At 36.5% G+C, this 22,995-nt stretch overlaps 1 protein-coding gene across 2 annotated transcripts in view; it reads right to left on the reverse strand.

Annotated features, from left to right (window-relative positions):
- Positions 1 to 22,995, reverse strand: part of LOC131572780 (inner nuclear membrane protein Man1-like) — a 42,548-nt gene that overhangs the window by 16,280 nt on the left and 3,273 nt on the right. For both annotated transcript variants that reach the window (XR_009276048.1, XM_058826128.1), the window contains exons 2-4: positions 9,819 to 9,856; positions 7,318 to 7,384; positions 132 to 199 (exon numbers count right to left, since the gene is read on the reverse strand). Coding sequence is in view for 1 of the 2 variants with exons in the window: in XM_058826128.1 (XP_058682111.1) it covers positions 132 to 199; positions 7,318 to 7,384; positions 9,819 to 9,856 (173 nt within the window). In the remaining variant the exon portion in view is untranslated. The remainder of the gene's footprint in view (positions 1 to 131; positions 200 to 7,317; positions 7,385 to 9,818; positions 9,857 to 22,995) is intronic.

Here is a 22,995-nt window from a genome sequence, read left to right on the forward strand (position 1 = left end):
CCAATAATTTCCAAATAATATTCAATATAAGTCAAATTTTAGTCAATACACTAGACATGAAAACAGTCGTTACAAACTGTAACTCATATAAATCTTCTATACAGTCAATGAAAAACAAGTCATTTGCTTACTTTTAAATATGCAGCTGCCTCTTGGACGGTAAGGTTTCTTTGAATAGAGCTGCCACACTCATGTTCCCCTGGTAAAATGAAAACTTTTATTTTGATCTATTTATTACTGCAGTATATAAAATACAATCACCTAAACATCAGCTTATGATTAACAAAATTTACACAACCAGCAATAGCAGTACAGTAATTCTCATAGGTTCCACTAAAAATATGGGAAAAAATCTCTGCACAAATTTTTCCATCAAAATAAATTTTAAAACGCCAATGATTTTCAGAGCTAATAATATGTACAAATCACAGCAATGCAATCTCATGTACTGATCAGAAAGTGTATTTCCAAAAGCAGAACAATAGGTAGCATGAAGAACTATCAGAAGGACATTACCGTAAAAGTTACTGTACCCAGACTCACCTTTCAGATATTTTCCTTTAGCTCTGAAACCTGTATTATCTTTTATAAAGACCAAGTTTCAGTTGCAATACATCCATACTATTTAAGGCACTATGAAGTTACTGCACTTCAGATTGGCCTAAGTTATTCTGGTAATTCAATGCTTTCCTGAACATGCACAGAATCCCACCATGGCTTGAAAAGGGTGCTTTTACCATCTCCTAGTAGTTTTGGAATGTGTGCAGAAGTAGCCAGGAAACATGGTATTTATATGCATAGTCAGTCCTCAGAACAATGTGCCATTATCTCCTTGGTTTTCTCTGCTAAACTAAAGGTAAATGGTTCATAAAACAAAACAAAAGTAGTGGAAGTAGTGACAGCCACATCAACAGAAAGACATACAGAAAAAGGTGATGGTAACTGGTGTTAGCAGCAGTTTTTCACCTATCACTAGGCCATCATTTCTGCAGAACTGTCAGCAGTGGCAAGTCACTTTTTTCCCCTGGTATTTCTATAAAAAACCTTGTACCTTGGCATCTGTAACTATGCTTTTACTGTGCCAAAACAATAAAATAGGAAACAACAAACCCAGTCTTTCACTGGCTCAGCATTATGCCTGCCTTACCTTCTTGAATCTATGCCAAGTTGTACTATTCCCAAAGCTATAGAAAGGCTAAGAAAATTTAAGATACTTGTGCTTCTATAAAACATAAACCTTCACTTATACTGAAATACAGTTTAGAAAAAGCAATTTCAAGTATTAGTTCCCTACACAAGCAGGAACATTTAAAGCAATGTGAGTAAAAGTTAGGAAACACTAGCAAGTTATGGAGAAGCACCTTCATGGCTCATTCATTTGGAGTTCCAAAGAAATACACGTTTCTATGAAGCCAAAGTCCTTCTCAGACTGCTGAAGTTTTTTCAGTACACATGAACATATTTAAGAGAATTTGGCCTTGCAAGCATATCAGCGTAACAGGGATGCTCTTACTGTCGGGATACAGAGAAATGGGAACAGTGTTTTTAAGAGTGCTCATATACTAACTGGCCTAGAGGTGCTGCTGGAACTAAGCCTGCATCCATGCATGTATTTTCAATCAAGCACAGAGCAGAAAACTTTACAAGTTGTTTCACTTGAAAATGCAATGTCCAAGACTTTCAAAGTGCCTTAGTCTACTGTAATAGCAAAACTAGACAGATCACTGCTGAAAATGGACACCACTTTCATAAAAACCCAGTCTAATTTTAGAACTCAGCACCTGAATTGGAGCTATAGGCTTTTCTTGTAATTTAGGCAGACTTTGTTTTTGTACAACATAAACTGTACAGCCTGTAAATTTACATGTGTAATCATCAGTGATTTCATGTTTCAAAATTAGCAGACTTGGAATAACTACACATGATACTCATACAGTCTCTGGTGTATTGTTTAAATATTGTTTTAAATCTAGAACTGATGGAATAAATACAACAAACCCAAAACACATCTCTGTAGAAGCCATATGTACAATTTACATCTGATGTTAAGTTGTATAATGTGAGCAAGCCTGACAAATATTCCTATATTTAAGTCTTTTCCCTGGTTTGTTAAGACCTGAAGTCTTTCTGTGGTCTTTTTAATACAGAGAAAGCATGTCAGTCATACTTTGACCAAAACAGCTTGTGAGAGAAGGGGGATGAGACCCTCCTGCTAAGCAGCTTTTCTTTGGTTGTTTTTTTCGTTATCTAGATAAGCAGAAAAGCCCTGTTATGAAATAAATGAAAGAGAATAAAAAGGGTGAGGCTAATACACAGATGAGAAAGCAAACCAAACACACAAGCAGGAAACTGATTGTGAAAAATATGAATTCTTAAAAACTGGTTTCAGGGTTCACGTTGTATTTTCCACCTTTTGAGAACACAGCACTGCCTTTTACAACAGGACAAAAGCACCCTGAGGTAGGGGACTACTGAATTTAGTAGTTTGAAATGCTAATCTTATTTGCCTTCTTCCAAGAATTACGTTTATGCAGCACACAGCCAGCACACTGACTTAACAGCTTCTGGTCTCATCTCCAGAAACCAGCAGTTTCCTCTCAGTCCTGCTGCTGAAATTTTTTTCTAACTGTATTCCCTCTGAACAAGTTTAACAGTTAAAAACACCTTTGCTACCCAGGCTGTGACAATGTGTAAGGCACATCAGTTCAAATTTCCATCAAGCAATACTGGGACAGGGGGGAAGAGGAATAAAAATCACTTTCATCTTGTCTCCCACTCTCGAAAACAGTAAGCTAATCGGTTATGGAGTTTTGGTCTTGTACAAAAAGCTATTGGAGACACAGTTCCTTGTTCCAACACATCTTTTGCTGAGAACCATTTAACAGCTTTCTTCTGAGAAACTCATGAATTTGAACTTGCAGAAAGTTAGGCATTTCACAAGTCAGACAACCTTCTGTTTTACTGCAACAGCAGGATATTCCTATATGCCATTTCAGTCACTGCGTTAGCTAATAGTTCTGCAAATGAAGGCTTACTTTGAATAACTTTGGTGCAATCATTAACCACTTGGCCTGGAAACCCAGTTTCCATAGCCTGAGCCAAAAATGTTTCCCAACTGTTCCATTTGAGGCCCTATATTCAGGAATAAAACTGAAGCACAGGCAAAAAAAAACTTTACACAAGTCTGCTGCAAGATACATTTGAGTTCTTTGTAAAAACTGCCCCTCTGTTATAATGTCTGCTGTGATCTTACAGAAAGTATGGATCTTTGAGCTTAAACTTTCCTTGGGCACCAATTTCAAGAGCAAAGAACTTTTCTATTTGTTTTTGTAGGGAGGCAAAAAGTAGCACATCCCAGCAAGGATCACAAAACTACACTTTAGCTTATGTTAGTGTATTTGGGCAAGCGACTTAAGAAATCAAATTCTTTTAGTAATACTACCAAAAAGCAACTAAAGCTCCAGTTCTAAAGAAATATTATGTCTCAACTGCTTCTAACACAGAAACCAAGTCAGATCATCTTTTTCATGCAGGCTAGAACATTTAAAACTGACTTTGCTTTAGGCATTTAACTTATGAACTGCACCATATACAGGCAACAGAAATATTCAAAATTTTGAAGTATTTACTTTACACTGTAAATAATTTTCTCATTTGGTAGCAAAACACAGTGGAAATCTAGTATTTCAAGGAAGACATGGATTTAGCACAGATCTCTAGCTTACAGCTTAATGTGATATGGTCACCAATACAAACTGCAAGTTCTCATGTTTTCAGGTTACTTGCAGCAGAACACTAAAGTGGGGAGCTCAAGAAAAGCAGAGGCAGACCAAGAGCAAGTAAGAATCTCTCAAAGGCAAATTCAACAAAGGCCCCATCTCTCAAAGGCAAATTCAACAGCTCAATAACACTGCAGAACACCAGACCCTGCTAAATAGCTGTTCAATCACTGGTTGGAAACAGCATAGCATCAATTACCTGAAAAACCAAATATTAAGGACAGGGACAGAGCCTCTGGATACAGTAGCTGATATCTGAAATTAATATTAAGTAACATTAGGTGTTTTGCCAGAATTTTCTTCCAGTCACGGATTTATCAGGAAGCTTTATTACATAAAAAAGCCTAATTCCCCCCTGCATCTCAAGAACCTGTAAAAAGAAGGAAACTATCTAAATCCAATAGTCTGTCACACTGAAGAATGCCAGGCAAAAGAAACAGCTACCTAAAAAATCCTTTATCTACAAGAAAGGGTCATACCCATGGGTAGCTGGCTGCTTCTTGTGTATATAGTGGCTAGATTTATTCATTTTGCAAGTCTGACTGAAAATTGATGGGAGCTATTGAAATCTCTCCATGAAAGACCAAGACATCCAGTAATTAACATACGCTATTTAAAAAAGCAGGTATTTTGGTTTAGCAGAAAGTGTTGGGTACTGAAATATATACTGTTTATAAAATGTTGCCGTTTTGAAGAATGGCAAAACTATTCAAGACATGAACACAGGAATACAAACTTCAACTCAAGGGAGAAGCACTATCTGCCCATGCAGTTCTGAGTTTCCTGTGAGGCAAGAATTACTCACTGTAGTTTGAGCAGACTAGTAATTCAGAGAACGGTGATGCATTAAAGGCAACCTATTTTTATATTGGATAATTTGACATCGTATTGCAGCACCACAGTTCAGAATAAGTATCTACAGTTGGAACATGGTATATTAAGTCAAAATTAATGAATTCTTACTCTGACATTTTCTTCCTTAAAAAAACTTCATGTTCTATCTTCTAAAATAAAAGCCCCATAACTTGCTCTCCATTTGAAGTTGACAAGGTAAGAAATTAGATCAGTAAAAATAAGTCTGTTTTATTAAACAGATCTAGAAACCAAATTTTGAGGGGACCATCTTTATGGAAGTCAAGATGTTGAATAAAGCTTAACAGAACAGACTACTTCAAGTTTCCAGCCTGCCTTTTTAATATTAATAGTTATAACATGAACAAATGATTCATAGCCAACTATGAAATGAGAGAAACTTTTCCAAGTATGTGACAGAGAGACCTGAAAAGCACCACTTTGAGTAAATCTATATTCCTTAACTTCTCCTTTGAAGTGGTGCACTGTGCACAAGATCAACACTCTTAAATCCTGCATCTCCTTTGCAGCTTCCTCTGTTTTATACCTTTTAAACTGCTTCCAGATATTGTGCCATGTCTACATCAATATGGTATGCAAAAACGGATGGCAGACATCTTCCTCTCGTATCTTAAGAAACTTGGCATTGAGGAGAATTTCTGTCTAAGTAGAGATGGATTAGGTCCTTCTTCAGAATGTATGAAAGCTACTCTGCTGAGCAACCAGGTAAACTCACATTACAGCTCCAGTCTGAAGCACCACCTAACCAGAAAGGATAGTTGTATTTTTCAAAAGGAAGCATTTGAAGATCCTGCTGGCCAGAAATAGACTGATAGAGAATAATGCATCTTTGAAACCTGGTTAAGCAAGCAGCTGTCTTGGAGACAAAATTTCCTCATAAGGCAGACAGGTAAAGATTTGTATACGTTTATGTGCACTGAAATAAGCCCCAGCTAATAAAGAAAACTCCCTTTCTTTCATGGATGTAGAAATTATGTGCCAAACTTTTTTATCCATGCAAATACATTGTTTACTGTATGGGCCCTGGAGGGCCAGATGACACACTGAACAAACAGCAAGCTGTTACACTCTTCAAAAGATAGGAAAGCAACATGACGATGATCTAAGCAAGGAAAAGCAACAATCACCTTGAATACTCAGTTATAGTATGATCTACGCCAGAAGACAAAGATGATTAAGAGACTGAAGCATCTCTCTTATGAGGAAGACTGAAGGGGCTAGACCTGCTCAGCCACAAGAGAGAACTTAGAGGGGACTTCATCAATGTCTATAATCATCTGAAGGGAAGATGTCAAGAGGAGGGAGCCAGGCTCTTCTAGGTGGTACCCAGCAATAGGACAAGAGGCAAGGGACAGAGATTGTTGCACAGAAGTTCCACCTGAACGTGAGGAAGAACTTCTTTATTGTGTGGGTGACTGAGCACTGGAACAGATTGTCCAGAAAGCATGCGGAATCTCCCTTGCTGGAGACGTTCAAGAACTGTTTGGATGCAACCCTACGCCATGTTCTCTGGGATCACCCTGCTTGAGCAAGGAGGTTGGCCCAAATGACCCACTGTGATTCTGTCCAACTTGACCCATTCTGTGATTCTCTGATACAAACAAGCTAAAATGTATGGGGTTTGTCCAAACACCTATTTTATTCATAGCAGACACTGTAAATGCTGTGGAAACAAAATATTTCTGCAGAAAGATGGATTAGTGTTGCAATTTAAATGGTATTACAGAGCTCCTCAAATTTGTCACACATTTCCTATACAGCCTTGACATATTATATTGTCAGCTTTGTATCTGACATAGAGTTATTTCCACATTTTTTCATGTTTGCAAAATATCTGTAGCACCTGATAATAATGGAAAAGCCTTCTTGGTAAAACTTGCTGATGCAAAACAAATAGTTGGCACAAAGACCAGCAAGACCTCCTGAATGCATTATGGGTTAAATATTCAAGGATGATAAAACCTGTTTAATAGTCATGACACAGACTCAGCTGTAACTCTCATTCAACCAGATGCCAAAGTTGTAACCACAACCTTAACTTCACCATTTCCTGATTGTGATGTGTAAGTATGTGTGCAGTTTAAAGCTGTGTTCCTTATGACTCTAGATAAAATCACTCTATTTTTTACTTTGAATATTCAGTAATACTATCCCTAAACACCAACTCTAGCACATTACTATATGCAGCACTTTTCATTACTATGGAACTCATATGGTTAAGGTGGACATTTTCTCTAACAAGGCAATCTTGTTCAACCACTACTGTTTACTTTATTAGTACCCATTTTATCACTGTTGCAAAATACTTTCATTTTCATCACAGTGAATTAACAACATTTAAGAAACCCACACAGTCCTCTTCACATATAGCAAATTTAATTTAAGCGTTTTAACAAAATCAGATTAATAAAGTATTAAGACATTGGGTCAAAAACCACACAGGATCACAATATTCAAGAGCCTACCTCATGAGCAAACATTGCAACAAAAGGCGCTACTCTGATGGAAAAATACAGTGTAAGTGAACTAGAAACAGGATTTAAAGTTTCCCAAAATGGAACTCTAAATGGCTATCAGGGACCCAGTTACTGCAAATCGCTATCTGAACAGGACTTTTTTGTAGCTGTTACCATAATGTTACATCACAATATTTTTAAAGTGTTACCTGCTACTTGCGCCAATTTATCATGAAGTGCATACAAGCTCTTCATCATGAGACTTATCTCATCTTCCTAGAATGATAAAAACATATTTACGTTAAAACAAGCAGTAGTACAGATCTACTTTTTTCCATTTAACCCCAAAATCTTCATATAATCTGAGGAAAAAAACCGATGGTTTACAGGCAGAAAGCTGTAACATCTCACACATCAACAAAAATGCAGGCAATAGATTTCTGAATCCAAGTATTCAGTACATTGAATTTTCAGATCTTGACTGAAGCTAAACTAGATTGCAGCTTGGACTCTGACAGATCTGCCAGTTAAAACCAACAGACTCTCAGCAGTATTTTGATACTACTGAGAGATTAGTGAAATGACTCAAAAGAAGTCTGTTTTGTTTGGGGTGGTTTTTGATAGCTACTATGTAAAAATAGAAGCTTTATTCTTTATAGATGTGCAACGACATTTTATACAAGCCACACTAAAGTACCATCTGGCCACATTCCAGCATAAAATTCAGAGCAAAGGAAGATTTTTGTTGTCTAACTTCAAACTATAGTAATTTAATTAAAAAAGCAAACAAACCAACCGCCCCCACCAAACAAAAAGCCGAAACAAAGCACACCAGAAAGCTGTGGACTATCTTGTTGATGCTTCCTGCACACACCATAGTACAAAAAGGCCTGATTCCCAAAACAAGCATGAATATGAGATGTCATATAATTGCAACTTACAGGGAAGTTAAACTTATCAAGATATCAAACAATTTTATTTAAATATAACAAGGACCATTTTATATTAGAAGGAAATATTCAAAACATAAAGACAAAGAACATGCAATTACATACACATACAATTACATACACTAAAGGCTATTCTGAAATGTTGAAGTTTTATCAAATGGCTAAGACTAGAGCCTTCATTCAAAAAAATACTCAAAAAAATTATTTTCCAGTTTGTGCATATGCTGATTATACTCATTTTGAACAAAACGTAACTATACTAGGCTTAATTCCCTGATGCACCAGCACTATTGACATAATTTTAAAACATGAATAGTCCAATATTTTTCTGTAAGAAAACTGCTACCAGAAAAGCAAAATACTTCTTTCAAATACTTTCAATACTTATTTCTTGATCAAACAATGGACAAATTATTTCCCAGTAGCATTAACAACAATTACCAATGTCACCTCTCCCTGTTCTGGTGCTACAGAACCATCACTGATATTAAGTTGATGTAGTTGATACTCCTCAGGAAACTAACCAATCTTATTAACTCATTTCCTGGCCGGAAAACACTGTGAATGGCAGAAGAGGAAAATCAGTCCTCCAGCACACACACACCCCCCCACACCCACACCACCAGCAGTACTTCAAGTTCTGTTTATCTGCCAGTAGGTACACCCATGATTCCACTACTAGCTACAGTGAGATGAACATGAGAAATATTACTGTGACCTTTTTTTTTTCCCTAATTAATGGCTGAACTGCATAAAGAAGGAAAGAACCGAGTGGTGTAACCTTTGTAGCTAACAAACAATCAAGCATGCAATAGGATTACTACGGAACACTGCAGTAGAAACAGATGCAAGTAACATATAGAACAGGTTCCCAGGCTGAGTCCAGTGCACAAAATGCATTCTCTTTACACTAGTAATTATGAAAGAATCCCCAGAATCTGCCTCAAGAAATTTAATTTGTCAAGAGATTCAGAAACATTTTCTACCCAAAAAACCAGCCAATGCCACCTGCTTAATATGCAATTACTCACTTTCGGAGAGTTCAACCCCAGACACAAAAACCCACCAATCCACCAAACAATAAAACCAAATCCCAGACAGTAAACCAAAAAAATGACCCCCCCACCAATCCTCCACAATTATCTTGCAATACTTGCTTATATATGCCTAGCAAAAGCAGATCCCTGTGTTTACAATTCAAGTCAGAAGAGAGAACCACCCGAATGCATGCTGCAAAACTAAGAATACAGATAGCTTCAATGGTGACATCTCAAAAATGTTTAGCCTGATACTTCAGACAAAAAATGAATATAGGAACAAGTAACAGAATGGAATCAAAGTGAAAAAGACCGATTTTTAAATCCATTTTGAAGGACTTCCTCTTCTGTAGCACTAAATAAGATCTTGGGGTTTCATGTCAATCATCTCTTACCAGTAGTGCTTTCAAGGTTGAGAAGCCAAATGGTAACAGTAAGTGAAAAACTGTTAAATTTAGTCTCAAAATTTACAACACTCTTTTCTTTTTACAACACAAATGATGTACTATTTTCATTGTATATGAAGCAACCAGCATGCCACAGCCAAATCTTGTAATCCTATTTACACTGCCCAAGATGAAAAAAAAATTAAAACATCAGTTACAAGAAGTGCATTTATTTCCTGCAAATTATACTAAAACTGCATCCTTCTGAACAGATCTATATTGTTTTTATACTATCACATGACAGATTAAAACCTCAATGTTAAGTTGTTTTACTTACTTGTATTTTTTGGAGTTCTTCACTAAAGGGATCCTTGACTGTCAAAAAAAAAGAAAAAAATTAATTCACTCTAGTGTCTGAGAACACTAAAAGGGTATACCAACATTGTAGCTTTATGATAACACTGTAATAGTTAAGACAAATAACAAAAGAGCCATCTATTAACCTTTGTCCTAACTCTGCATTTGATAATGCAGTACAGTAGCATTTAGGTTAAACCAGAGTTTTGTATGTCAACAAATTTCACAGCTATTTCCTTTCAAACAAATCTGAGCTTGCTATTTGCCAAATACTTGTTTTAATAACTCAATTGCTTTGAAATAATTTGGAGGTTTTACATTTAGTGGGCATTTTAAAAAAGGAAAACTCCCTTTTTACTAACCACTAATACATACAACAAAGCTCTACAACTCAGCATTTTCTTTTAACAAGAGTGAGACAACACACTGAGAGCTCATGCACTCCTGTGCATATAGGTATCCATAAAACATCAAGAGCTGCTGACCCAAGAATAGATTGATGGACAATATCTTGATTTCTGAACCACAACCATGCTTAAACTGATCAGTTAATTTAGTAAAACATGGGAAATATAAGAGAAATATAAAGGTTGACACAGTAGATCAAATTCATGGCAAGAGTTCTCATTTAGGAAAAATAGAGGATACAAAAGAAACTAAGGACCAACTTGTAAAACAGGGTTCCCAACCTTAATCAAGTGTAAGTGAATATGGATAAGAAAGGAAAAAAATAATTTTCTAAGAAAAAAAACTAATTATTTGTGAAAGAATGTGATTTTTATTAATTGCATGACCTTCAGTAGCACTCTTGTCAGCAAACAAATGTTGATCCACTTCACCTTAGTTTTGAAAGGAAGTTTGAAGTAGAAACCATTACCCTTCCTTTGTTCCAACATGTAGCAATGGTAAGATTCACATTCCTATGGTTACAACCAACAAATAATGTCTACAACAGTGGGACAATGAAAATGCTCTTTAAATGAAGAAGGCTTGACTCTCTGTAACTCTGCAAACAAGTCTGCCCATGCACCTAAGCTCAGAAAAAAATTAACTATCCAATAAGCCCTTCAGCTTCTTCTGATACAGCAAATGGAAAAATACCCAAACCAAACTAAACCCACTCAAACACAGGGACTAGTTTTCACAGACATCCAAATAATGTATTCAGATATAAGATTAATTAAACCTGATAGAAGCAGATGTTGAAGAGTCTTGCAAACCAAGCCCTACAGCACTTTACGATTTCATTCTATAGGTCCAAATTCACAGCCATTGCTTACTGGATTATCAAGCTACCAACTTTAAAAAGTTTTATGTATTTCATTCATTAACTCAATTGAACATCACTAAGCACTCAATCTAAACAGCCTAAAACAGGATTAAACACCTAGTTTGATTGTTTGTTATCCAGACAAGGATAATTACAGACTCCAGGGTCAATCTTACTGAGCATACATGGAATCTTGATTGAGTAGGGGTTTCAGATTGGAAGGGGGGTACAAACACAAGACGCAAGAGCATGTAGATTTCAGTATACCTGACTAACGTATTTTAGCACTGGTGAAAGTCATGAAACAAACACATATGCAACATTTCCATGCCTGCAAAGACACAAACTGAAAACTGTCACCTGAAATTCTACACGTGTTAGGGCAGTCCAGCAATTCAGTGGAGGCTATGGTGGTGATTAGACTTTTCCACCATCACAATCCCAGTGTAAAATCAATCTCACATTTGGGCAACTTCATATTTACATAAATTAACACCTTGAATTTATTAAGCAAGCCAGATGATGTTTGCCTCTCGTTCACAAATACACAGTGGTTACAATGACCAAAAATACTAACACAACCGCCTCTTCAAAATTACCTATCACAAAAACTTAACAATCTTTAAAACTCCTTATTTTAACTCACACAATAGGATAACCATGAAATCACTCTGAAGTTAGTGATTCTTACAGTTAACCAAAAACTGAAGAACATTTTATATACTATGCTATTCAGTTTAGCATGACTTGTGCCTTAAGAGGCAAGTACGCAAAATGCAACTGCAGCAATTTATCAGTAGCAAATGCAATTACAACTGTTAATCAATGTGCATTTATTTACCACACAACCTCTACTGACTTGAGTTAATAAGGCCACTCCTTAACTTCTTCAGTAATTCCTCTTTTGAGTACACCCTTCTTTTTTTTGTCCAGAACCTAAGCTCTTACCAAATCCTCCCACATGCTCGTCATAGATGTAAAATTTTCACCTACTCCAACATGCCTAAGGTATTTCAATATATTACCTCAGCATTCTTGGTTCAAAAGCTTTCTTGACAGTTCTTAGATATGTAACTACATTTGTATGAGTGATAAATTCTTATTCAACCAAACTAAACATAAATTAAGAATTATTAATGTAAAATTTTTATCTGAATGAATACTTCCTAGGCTCTTCCTTAAAAAGGGTTTGAGACCTCTAACTTGCAACAATTGCCTTGAAAATAGTCTATCAAGCTCACATTCTAATGAAGTTCAAAGAACAAATTACTATCTACTTATGCTATAAAGTTAAAACATGCATCCTTGTACCAGAGGCAAGAGAGACTAATGAGACTATTCAGCCCTTCCATAATACTCATGCTTTCACTTCTTTCCTCATTCCTCCACATTTGAGAGTCCTCTTCCTCCTTGCTATAAAAGCCACCTCTGAACCTTTCTGCAGCTCACTGTTCCTCCTAATATTTTAAGGTGACACTTTTAACAGAAGTGTTTTAATGCCACAATCTATTTCTGAATGTACAGATAGTTTGATTTTATAGATGAAAAAGCAAAATTCCAATGCAACTTTAAGGAGCAGTACAGCTGCAGCTGTAGAAACAAGAATGATCCAAATTAACCTGTAAGCAGCTCGTTTCTGAGTGTGATGACACAAAGCATCTAATACCATTCACCCAAAGGATCCAGAGACTGTGCACTACAACATATATCTCCAAGTTAGCAGCTTCTGCACAAGTAAGAATGTTCCTTCCTGTGAAGTACTTTTCTCCCCCTCATCCACCATGCCACAAGCAGACTAACCTCAAAACAGAGGTAGTAATAGCTCCAAAATCTGCCTTACAAATATGTGTTCTGAAAGCAGATAACCTAATGCTTTCCATCAGATTTTTTTTTTCCTCTTAAAACAAATACATTAGCTGGATAATGTACTGCTACCAGAGTAAGAAACAATATTAGAAGCATTACTAATAGAATTTACTAGAATAAACATTTCTGCTATCAGAAATGTTTAGCTGCATCACCCTTTCTAGAAAGGTTCAAATCTATTCCTGCCTACTTAAATGCTGGTTAGAATAGATCTGAATGCTGAAAGGTGCTCCTGCAAGTCATGCCAATTTAATTCAGGTTTGAGAACAGACATAAGAGTTTGGGTAAAGTTTCTCATCAGATTATTTAGTTTACTGGAATAACATTAGTTTCATTCTAGTACTCGTATTAGTAACCTAAAAATTATACAAGCTGTCAGTTCTTAACAATATTTAAGGAAATATTTTTTAGAAACAGTATTTGCACACATCTTCTTCTGCACTATATTACAAACCATAGAAAAAACAGCTGTCTCTGTTTTATTAGGGAAAATGGTCCAGAAGTGCACTTGCTGTGCATTGTGAAAAACAGATTAAAATCACATTCCTTGCACACACATACACACAGTATTCACTACAGGCTAGTGTGTATACTTTGGAAATAACCCACCACACTAAGACTGCTCTTATGAGCAGTTGCAAAACATTAACAGGAGAAATATTAGACAGCATTTTACAATGGGTAGAGAATCAGAATAGGCTTCTGAAATAGCCCTTCTACCTTCTTCTGTACCTCTCCCAATATTTTAGCTCCTGACGTTTTATAAGGCCAAAAAATACACACCACTTCAACAAATGAACACAAATTTAGAGAAAGGAGAAACTCCATCTTAAAAGCATGGCAACGCAGTATGTTTTATGTTAAACTAGGATGTCTTCCACTTTCCTCAAACTCCAAGTTCAAAGTGGAAAGCAAACTAATAAAGCAAGTGTTCTTGAAACACAGAAGGTTTAAGAATCAATGGCAAGCTGCAATTAAATACTGAATCTACTGTCATTCTGCCAAGGAGCCCAGTCTTGATAAAAATATCCTGTAATTTCGTACAAGCAGTAAGGATTTCTGTCTTGAAGAGTTTCCAACATAAAAACACCAAATTATAACCTCTTCTTCCAGACAGACTTCAGTTACAAAGTACTAGTAAGAACAGTTTACAACATCCAAACTAACACTCAAAGGGAGAACACTGACAATAAAACTCTTAAAAGGGTTTTCATCAATCATGAGCACAAAGTCATGATACGGCTCACATGGGAATTTTTTATTTTTAAAACTGGGGTTCCCCTGTGTCCTCTGTCCTTTTAATCATTCAGCACACTGGTCTATCAGTGCTTGCTGCACTAAGAGCAGCAGAACTACTGAACAATATATTTACAAAGCCTGAACACAACAGCAGAGCTCTGAAAACAGGCGCTCTATACAGGTTATACAGCGGTAGTTGCTAGCAGGTCTCCTGGCATGACAAAGATGAGCTTCTACTGAGGAAGCAGCAGTTTACCACAAGTATCCATATTAGTTAAGAAGGAAAACTGCTCACCACATACTTGTGGAAGTTTGAAGCGCTCCAAATCAGGATGGGCTCAGTAGTAATACACAACATAACACACTTGACTGGACACGTGTAACAGCAGGGAATATTGAGTTACTTCCATTTTTACTCCACTGGACTAAGACTCTGAAGAGCTGGTTAACCTTCCAGGCTGTCTATCATAGCAACTGCATTTGTTTGATGATTTGTTTGATTAATCTACCTGGTTCACATAAATATTATCCAAAGGGAACAACTGGACTAACACACCAGTATCCTTTACTCATATGAAGAGTGCTTAAACAAAGACTGAACTTGAACTAATGTTATGATAATTGTTTATTAATTAAATAGGTTATGCCTATTAGTTAAAAGGTTACATCATCAGCTTGTGGATTAAGGTGATGAATCTTCTAGCAGCACTTCTGACCTGGTGGATCTAGAGAGGAGAAAAAAAGCCAAGAAAAACCAAAACCTTTCTTGGCAGGAAGCTCACCTGCCATGCAGAAACAGGAAAAAAAGAAAAAAAGACAGAAAGGAAGTACAAGCAAGTTTTACCAAGATCTCAAACACTAGGGGCAATAAAACCATACCACACCTTTGGCACAGAAGAGCTCTGTAGTATGTAGGTCACTACATAGTAGCACAAAGCTCAGTGCTTGAACAATGAAAAAAAAAGTTTACAGAACAAGATCCTAACTCTCTTTCCTCAAATCATGAATCTCGTGCTTACTACGATCCCAAGGCTTGTGTAAGCAGCTCGGTAAATTACCATATTCTGAATGACAAAGGATATCACATGCTAACTCATTCCCTTACAGAAGGACTAGGCTCGCCCTATTTGGCCTTAGGTCCTCAATTACCAGGACAGCCCCTTCCCAGGGCTGCTACTTTTGTGTCATTTCCCTCCAGTCTGGTCTCTCTCAAAAGGAATCATTTAATACCACACATCCTACACAGCAGAATCAAACAAGTCTGGATTTAACATCTCATGGTTTTCCTCCCCCTTCTACTTCATGTGCACTTGTACTCAATCTGCACATTTTTGTTATTAGTTCAATAAGTAGCACCTTTAGCTAAACATCAAAAGGAAAAGAAAGTGTTTAAAGTTATAAATAAAAAGGCCACTGCACTGTACAATTCCAAAGTATGCCAACACATCCATGCTCAATGTAAAAAACTGAAACATATTCCACAATGTTTCTGCAAGAATACCTACCACCTCTGATGGAAGTAAAACTTAACAGACATTGATCATAATACACCTAGGATCACCAAATCAAACTGTGCATACATACCTGCCCATTCTGAATGAATGAGCTCTCAGGAGTATGCAAAAGACTGGTATTTCTACTCCTAGTTCAAAGGTCACTGTACAAACAGTACAGCACTAGAGCTCTCTCAGATACTCTCAAGACTCCTTAGATTTTTTCTGAGCTTATATCAAAATGAACATGCATTTATTATTATAGGCAAAAGACAAAATACCCAAACATGAACATATCCTTCAAACACAGCTCAGATTCCCTATTTCCCATAGTGCCTTACACTTTTATCCACACCTGCTTTTACATAAGCAGATGTAAAAGCATAAGTACTTCTCATGCTTACAGATAAGAAAAACAAAGCCCAAACATAAATTATGAGACTAGTTCCTTCTCCAGAAGAAAATCTGCACATCTGCTCTGATTTTCTCAGCTAAGCAAAGTCTCCCTAGGACAACATAAAATTCCTTTCACACACACCCCCCCAAAAAAACCCCAAAACCAACCAAATTAAAAAAAAAACTTCTCAGCTTTTTCTTTGAAATACACTATACCTTTCTCCTCACCATACTTTCTTTGGTCATACATGGGGTGCACACCAATTCAGAAACAGACTAGATTAAACCAAATATGATACTCTCCTTTGCAAGATACCACCCTGGAATTTTATAAATAATTTTCTCTTATTTACAAGGTAACAGTAAACTATTTCCAAGGAATTTGTAAAGAGGAACAGTACAAGCAACAATACCACATTGGCCTTTCCCCATATTCTGGTTTGAACTGTGGATTTCCACAGCCTGTGAAAACGCCTCTCAGGTGTTTGCCACACAAGCACCACCCAGTCTGTCCTCAATAAAATCTAAGGCATGACACCTGAGAAAAAACAAACAGCAGTCTAAACTTAGATATAGGCAGAGATGTATAGAAATTCCTTAACAGATAATGTTATACCATTTCCCAGAAAATATACTGGGAATTAAAAAAAAACCAAACCCAAGCATTATTTCAGGCAACAATTACAAGACAAACAAAACCCAAATCACAACAAAAAGTAATCATGTATCTACCTCCTCACAGATATGAAACCCATCCCTCACAGTAAATCTTCCATTGCTCAGCATCTACTGACAGGTTTCAGATTAGCTCTATAGCTAGATTTCTGTTCTCTATGACCAACAACATTTACATATTCAGATAAAAATGTGTTTGATGAAGTTGGGATATGAGGGGCTTCTGCTGTGCAGGTTGATGATGCTGAACAAACACTGGGAAAAGTACTACTAAATAATGAAGTGTTGTAGAATATTTTATTGCACAGCTACATAGTGAGATGATGAGTATTGAGGATACAGATCGTTAAGGTAAGTGGCTTTGATATGCAGCCTATTGAAAATATCCTAAAGCTAACAAATACAGCTATGAAATTAAAGAACAGCCTGAGGTGTCTCCAATTCAGAGATTAAACTGATCAAAGAAACACTTTTCTGTGGACAAAAGTAAAATTAAGATCTAGACATAGCCTTAAAATCTAGTGTTAGGAAAAACATTACATTTATCCACCTTGTGCCCAGGAGTCCTCTTGTGATAAAGTTTTGTTCAGCTGACACCCAGAAAGGACAGGCTGATGCTGCATTTACTCAAGACACTGTAAGACCAAGTATAAATATTTCTTGTACCTTTTTGAAAAATAGGTTAAGGGATGTGACCATGTATTATGACTTAAGTGAAGGCAGTATGGAGGAAGTCTTAGCACGTATAAAAAAAGATTATTCTGTAACAAGCCATCTTTAAATTTTTACTTAAGTAAATGGCCATCTCTGAAACAAAGAAAAAGTAGCCAAGGAGTTGTTCTACAATCCCTACAATTATGAACTGAATCCCTACAATTATGAATCTCTAATCCTACAATTTATGAACAGACCCACTTCTTACTACCTAGCAGAGGGTTACTAGAATTCAATGGATCATAGAGAATACTTAGTAAGTTTTAGTGCTTCTTAGTTCAATGTAAGACATCTCTTTTTAAGCCCCTACTCTTCTCCCCACATTAAACAGCCTTTTCAGTCTGTCACTCAGAGCTCATTTAAAGCAGCTGAAGGAGCTGAAGACTCTAAATAGGCAGCATTATTCAAGATATCTCGATGTCACAATATGACACTCAATAAGCAGAAAATTTGACCTTTTTCTCTGCAAAAAGAATTCACCTCTGCAAAATGCCAGCCATAACAGCACATCTCCTCCAGCAAGCTATGCCCAACAGGCACCATATTTGCCTGTTTCACGGTTAACATACACTTACTCTCACACTCCACAGCAGAATATAAACACAAGCAGAACAGAAAAACAGCACTAAATAACAGTGTGGGAAGTACAACACAGCAGGACTCAATATTGGCCATTGTAGACTGTAGCAAGCCTTCTAACACAGAAGGAACCTCCATGAGATCACCTTTAAGATGTGCAGCAGTTCTTCAATCTATCCCTGCACATATCAGTATGCTTCTTTCCATCTGTACTACTGCCCACTTTGACAAGTTTTTCTGTATCAGAATGACTCAGTAGGCAGAAGCTACCAAGGTTACCTTGATCAAGACCTGAGCTACACCATGTCCTTATTTATTATAATCACAGCAAAGACACTGCCACCTTCCACAAAGCTGTATCTACCAGGGGAAACAGGAGTCAAGACAAAGACAAGACAAAGATAGTACTAATGAAGTTCTCAGCAACATGGGATTCTCCCCTAAAAAAATCTTTTCTTAATATACCTTGATTTCACAGTCCACTGACCAGTAAACTTATTCCCCTCAACCTAACACGGATCACAAAAGACAACTAATTTTTGCAGAGAATACAAATGCTCACAAGACCTATAAAGGCAAAAAGAATGTATCCTTTCCTCATGATTATAACACTCTGTGATTCTCCACTTTCATCAACAAAAAAACACTGTACTTCTGTATTTTACTTGCCTAAGCCTTTTAGTGAAGCCACTTTCTCAAACAGCAGTTCTGGCCTGTTCAAGTGCTCATACAATTACTGAAGGACAAGTCTAGAATCACATCCTAGATCAGTTCGGTACAACTCTGCAACTCCTGCCAGCTTAGCTGGGTAAGAAGTCAGGCTAAAGTTTGCAACCTACTGCTCTCACATGAAAAACAGATCTCAAAAGGATTTCAATGTACATGATTTTTAGAAAAACAATTGTTTCCCAGAGACAGGAGGACTGCAGGCCTGATTCTCCTCTTGTAATTGGGATAATTATAGATTATGAAACAGTGCAAAGTAGGGCTCCTATAATGCGTAATTTAAGTCCTTGTGTATCATGGGTGCTTCTTTAAAATATTTCCACTACATCCATTACCACTCTACACATCTGTCCTAAGCAGAAAGAGCTGCATTGCACTTCAACAGTACTAGAGTTGACAGAGGCTCTTAACAAATGAAACAAGTCTCCTTTTTGCTTTCCCACACCTTCTAGTCCCTAATGTTTCTTAAAATGGAAAAGTTGCAACGAGATCTGCTTTCAGATTCTGTATCACTTTTAATTTTCTCACAACAGAAATGAAATATGCTTTTGCAAAAACTATGTACTATAGAATACAGTGCAAACTTTTGATTACTTTTTCATACCTAAAGAAAACAGACTGACTCCTGTCAGAGTTCTTCTCATCCTTGCTCCACAGACAAGCGATTCTAGTTCAAATTTTCCATTATTTACTTCAAAAAAAACCAGCCTCCAACAGCAACTTTGAAAAAAAAGTCATAATAAGAGTCTACAGTAATGGCATAAGGAGATGTTTTGTGCATATCTGCAAACAGCAGCACATTTAAGGTATGAATGCAAAACAGTTATAAATATTCTGAACAAAGTATCAACTACCCTAAAAACAGGAATTCTGAATTTCTATCATTTTTGTTTCAAACACTGCTGAGCAATATTCATATTTATACTTTATACTCCAGATCTATTACAAAGGTAAACAGAATGTTTATTATCCTTTAGGAAGAACTTGAATAGCTGAGCTATTTTGTACTATATAGCAATTACTTAGACTTTCCTAGATGAAAGTCACTACATAATAATTATGCAGACTTTCCTAGATAAAAGGTCAAATTATTCCCCATTTTAAAGAGCAATTTCTGACATACCATAAGAAAGACGAGAGTTTAAAACTGTCAAGGATCCTAAGGAAATCTAACTATTCTGCCTGGCTTTACTTTATGAAGGTAGAGATTCTTTTTGTCTGATCTATCGATCTTGATCCAAAATTTACCAAACCATAGAATTGAGATTGCTACAACAGAGATTAGTCTTTACAAAAAATACCAGGATTTTCTTTTATATCACCTAGTTGATATAATAAATACTTGCTAATTAAGATTTAAAGTAATTTGCAAAAAGTGAAACAGCAATATGCTAATATTTCAGTAGAAGTTGTTACCTTGTCAAATACAAGTCAGGGTACCCCCTCGCAAAACAGAAGGAACATCAATAGGCACACAACACAGGAACTCTGAAAGTCTTAATTTTTCTCCCTCCCTTTATGATGTCCTCTTCTGTAAATACTTCTTATCCACAACTAATTTTCCTCCATTAAAGTCAACACTGTCAAGAATATAGACTCTTCTGAAAAGGTGATCTTAGAAAGTAAGTAAATTTGTAACAGTTATCAGTGAAGTATCACAGCACTTCAACAGTAATTTGCAGGCCCATGAGCGTAAAAGTCATCATCGCGTCTTTTATACAGCAAGTCTAACTTCTTAGCAATTAAATTCTCTGCATAAAATTCCACAGAATTTTCATTCCACCTGAGAGATTTAGACGTCAAGAACAAAGGAACATCAATCTAATTGAATGAAACTCTTAGAACTGTGATTTGCATAAGCTTGCACTTGCAATATATACATCTGCTAAGTCTCTCTGAATTAACATTTCAAAAACACAAGTTGTAGCAAATGCAGTAAGGATTATCCTCCTAGCAGTTTTGTAACAAGTATCACAGAAAGACCAAAATTACTAGCAACAGATGTCACTTTAAAAAGCCTCTTCTTATAAGAAAATAAGATTTTAAACAAGACCTACCTGAAACTTTCAAGATTAGTTTTTTGTTGTGGTGGTTTTGTTCTGGGTTTTTTGGTTTTTTTTTTATTTCACAGCAGCTGCTTCCAAGACAAAGTACCGGAGCAGAAATGGTAAAAGTAACTTACATACAATGTATTTCAGATTACAGATTTCAACAGCATCTGTACTAGGGCCCACATCTTTCAGAACAAAAGTCAACCTAATCTGAAAGCAAAATCAACCAATCTGATACAGTTACCAACTTTTCAGGAGAAATAATTTTTTAGAATTAACTTCCAGGAGCAGCCACATGAGATGCTCAGAGTAGCATCACAAAACCACAGAAGTTGGAAGAGATACACAACTCTTCAAGGTTTGAAGAACCTAGGAAGTAGACTAAACTCTACCATTATCCTAACAAAATACTATGCTGGTTTGACAAGAAGTCGATACAATCCCATGGTATTTTGAAGGCACGTGCAAACAAAACATGCTTTACAGCCAGAGCAAAATGAAGTTACACACACCAAGCCCAAACTGATCTTTTTCAAATGCAGCGCTGTCAGAGACAGCAAGCACAACATGCACTTACACATTAGTTGGTCTTTTATGTGAGCTTGAAGAGCAGTATATTTCAACGGGTTTAAGAAAAACTGCACAGACATTTATCTATATTTTAGACTGCAATAATGCATAAAAACCTTACTTCAAGTGACCTTTCTAGCTTAGATACAGAAGAATTAGCCCAGTTCTGATTTGTCTTTGACCATTTTATGCTACACGTGGAAAAACGAAACAGCTTCATTGCTATTTCAGAGCTCTGGATAAGGAATCATTTGAACACTATGCACAGTGTAAGTGACAAGTCTCTTCTGAAATTCTCTGCTCACCCCTTCTCATTTATAATGTTACACCTGGCCTAAATTCAACTCCAATACCTGGTTTTAAGCCTCTCTCTCATTAGACACACCTCCTCTGTTCTTAGATTACAGCCTGACAAATATTTACGTGTTGATACTGACTGTACTTTGTGATAAATATTTTTCAATGTCACAACCATACTATCACCTTATTTTGATTGCATTTAATTTTAGGCAATTAACTATTAAGAAAACCAACATTAAGCTCACTGTGCATCATTCCCTGCAAATTTAAAGTAAGAAGCCACCAAATATTCAAATAATTGCCTTTACTGCTTTATCACAGTAAGCATGATAATTAGAGAGATTCATATATTGCAACTTTGCTGAACCCTAGAAGTTTTTATGACACAGATTTGAGTCTAAAACAACTGATTTTTTTCCACAATCAAATCGCTCTCACCCAACAGAATCTTACCTACAACCACCTAAAAGACAGAAAAATGTCAACATCCAATCACCTAAATGAAAAGGTTGTTTTTGAGATGTACTATCATTTTTTTAATTAAAAAGTATGAATCACTTTGGTTTCTATTAAAGAAAACCAAACTATACACGCATATAAGCATAAGAATCTAAGGACTCACTTGGATGTTGCTGAAGCTTAGGAAGCATACAACAGAAGACAGGGCTCTCCCCCTTTTCAGTAAAAATCAGTCTTTACTAGTCTGTTTTGTCTTTTCTTGCCCGTTCTACAGACCCATAGTATTTTTGTTCCACATGCTGATATGAGAGGAATTTAGTAAGCACATGCTAAACATATGGGTAAGGTAACTTCTTGTTCATTCCCACATTACTTAGAAGTGGCCTGCTCTTCCTATCAAAGGATCCAGCCACAAAACCTGCTGTTTGCTTCTGCCAAGGGACACTATTCCCCGTTCCCATTTGTTATGCTGCAGCAAAGCCTGGGGCTGTGAGGAAGTAGCACAGATAAAATACGAGTGGCATTGCCAGAACAATTCTTCAGGAAATCCACCTTCAAGAGTTCCACTGAAAAGACAGCAAGTAAGAACAGGCCAAGAATTGGTTTACTTGAACAACCAAGCAACACTGGGCTACCAGAGCACTGACTGGGCAGCCTAACCTAAGCAAGGTCCTCTGAGAAGAGGACAATTTTTCCTAAAAGTTCCAGTTGGGTTAACTTTTTAAGAGCAATACCCCCAACACAGTCATCACACGTGCTCTATAGGAAAGTTCACACATTCAAAACCAAAATTTCTTTCAATACAAAAAAAAAATCCAC

Source organism: Poecile atricapillus, chromosome Z, assembly GCF_030490865.1.
Source record: "Poecile atricapillus isolate bPoeAtr1 chromosome Z, bPoeAtr1.hap1, whole genome shotgun sequence".
Lineage (NCBI taxonomy): Eukaryota > Metazoa > Chordata > Aves > Passeriformes > Paridae > Poecile > Poecile atricapillus.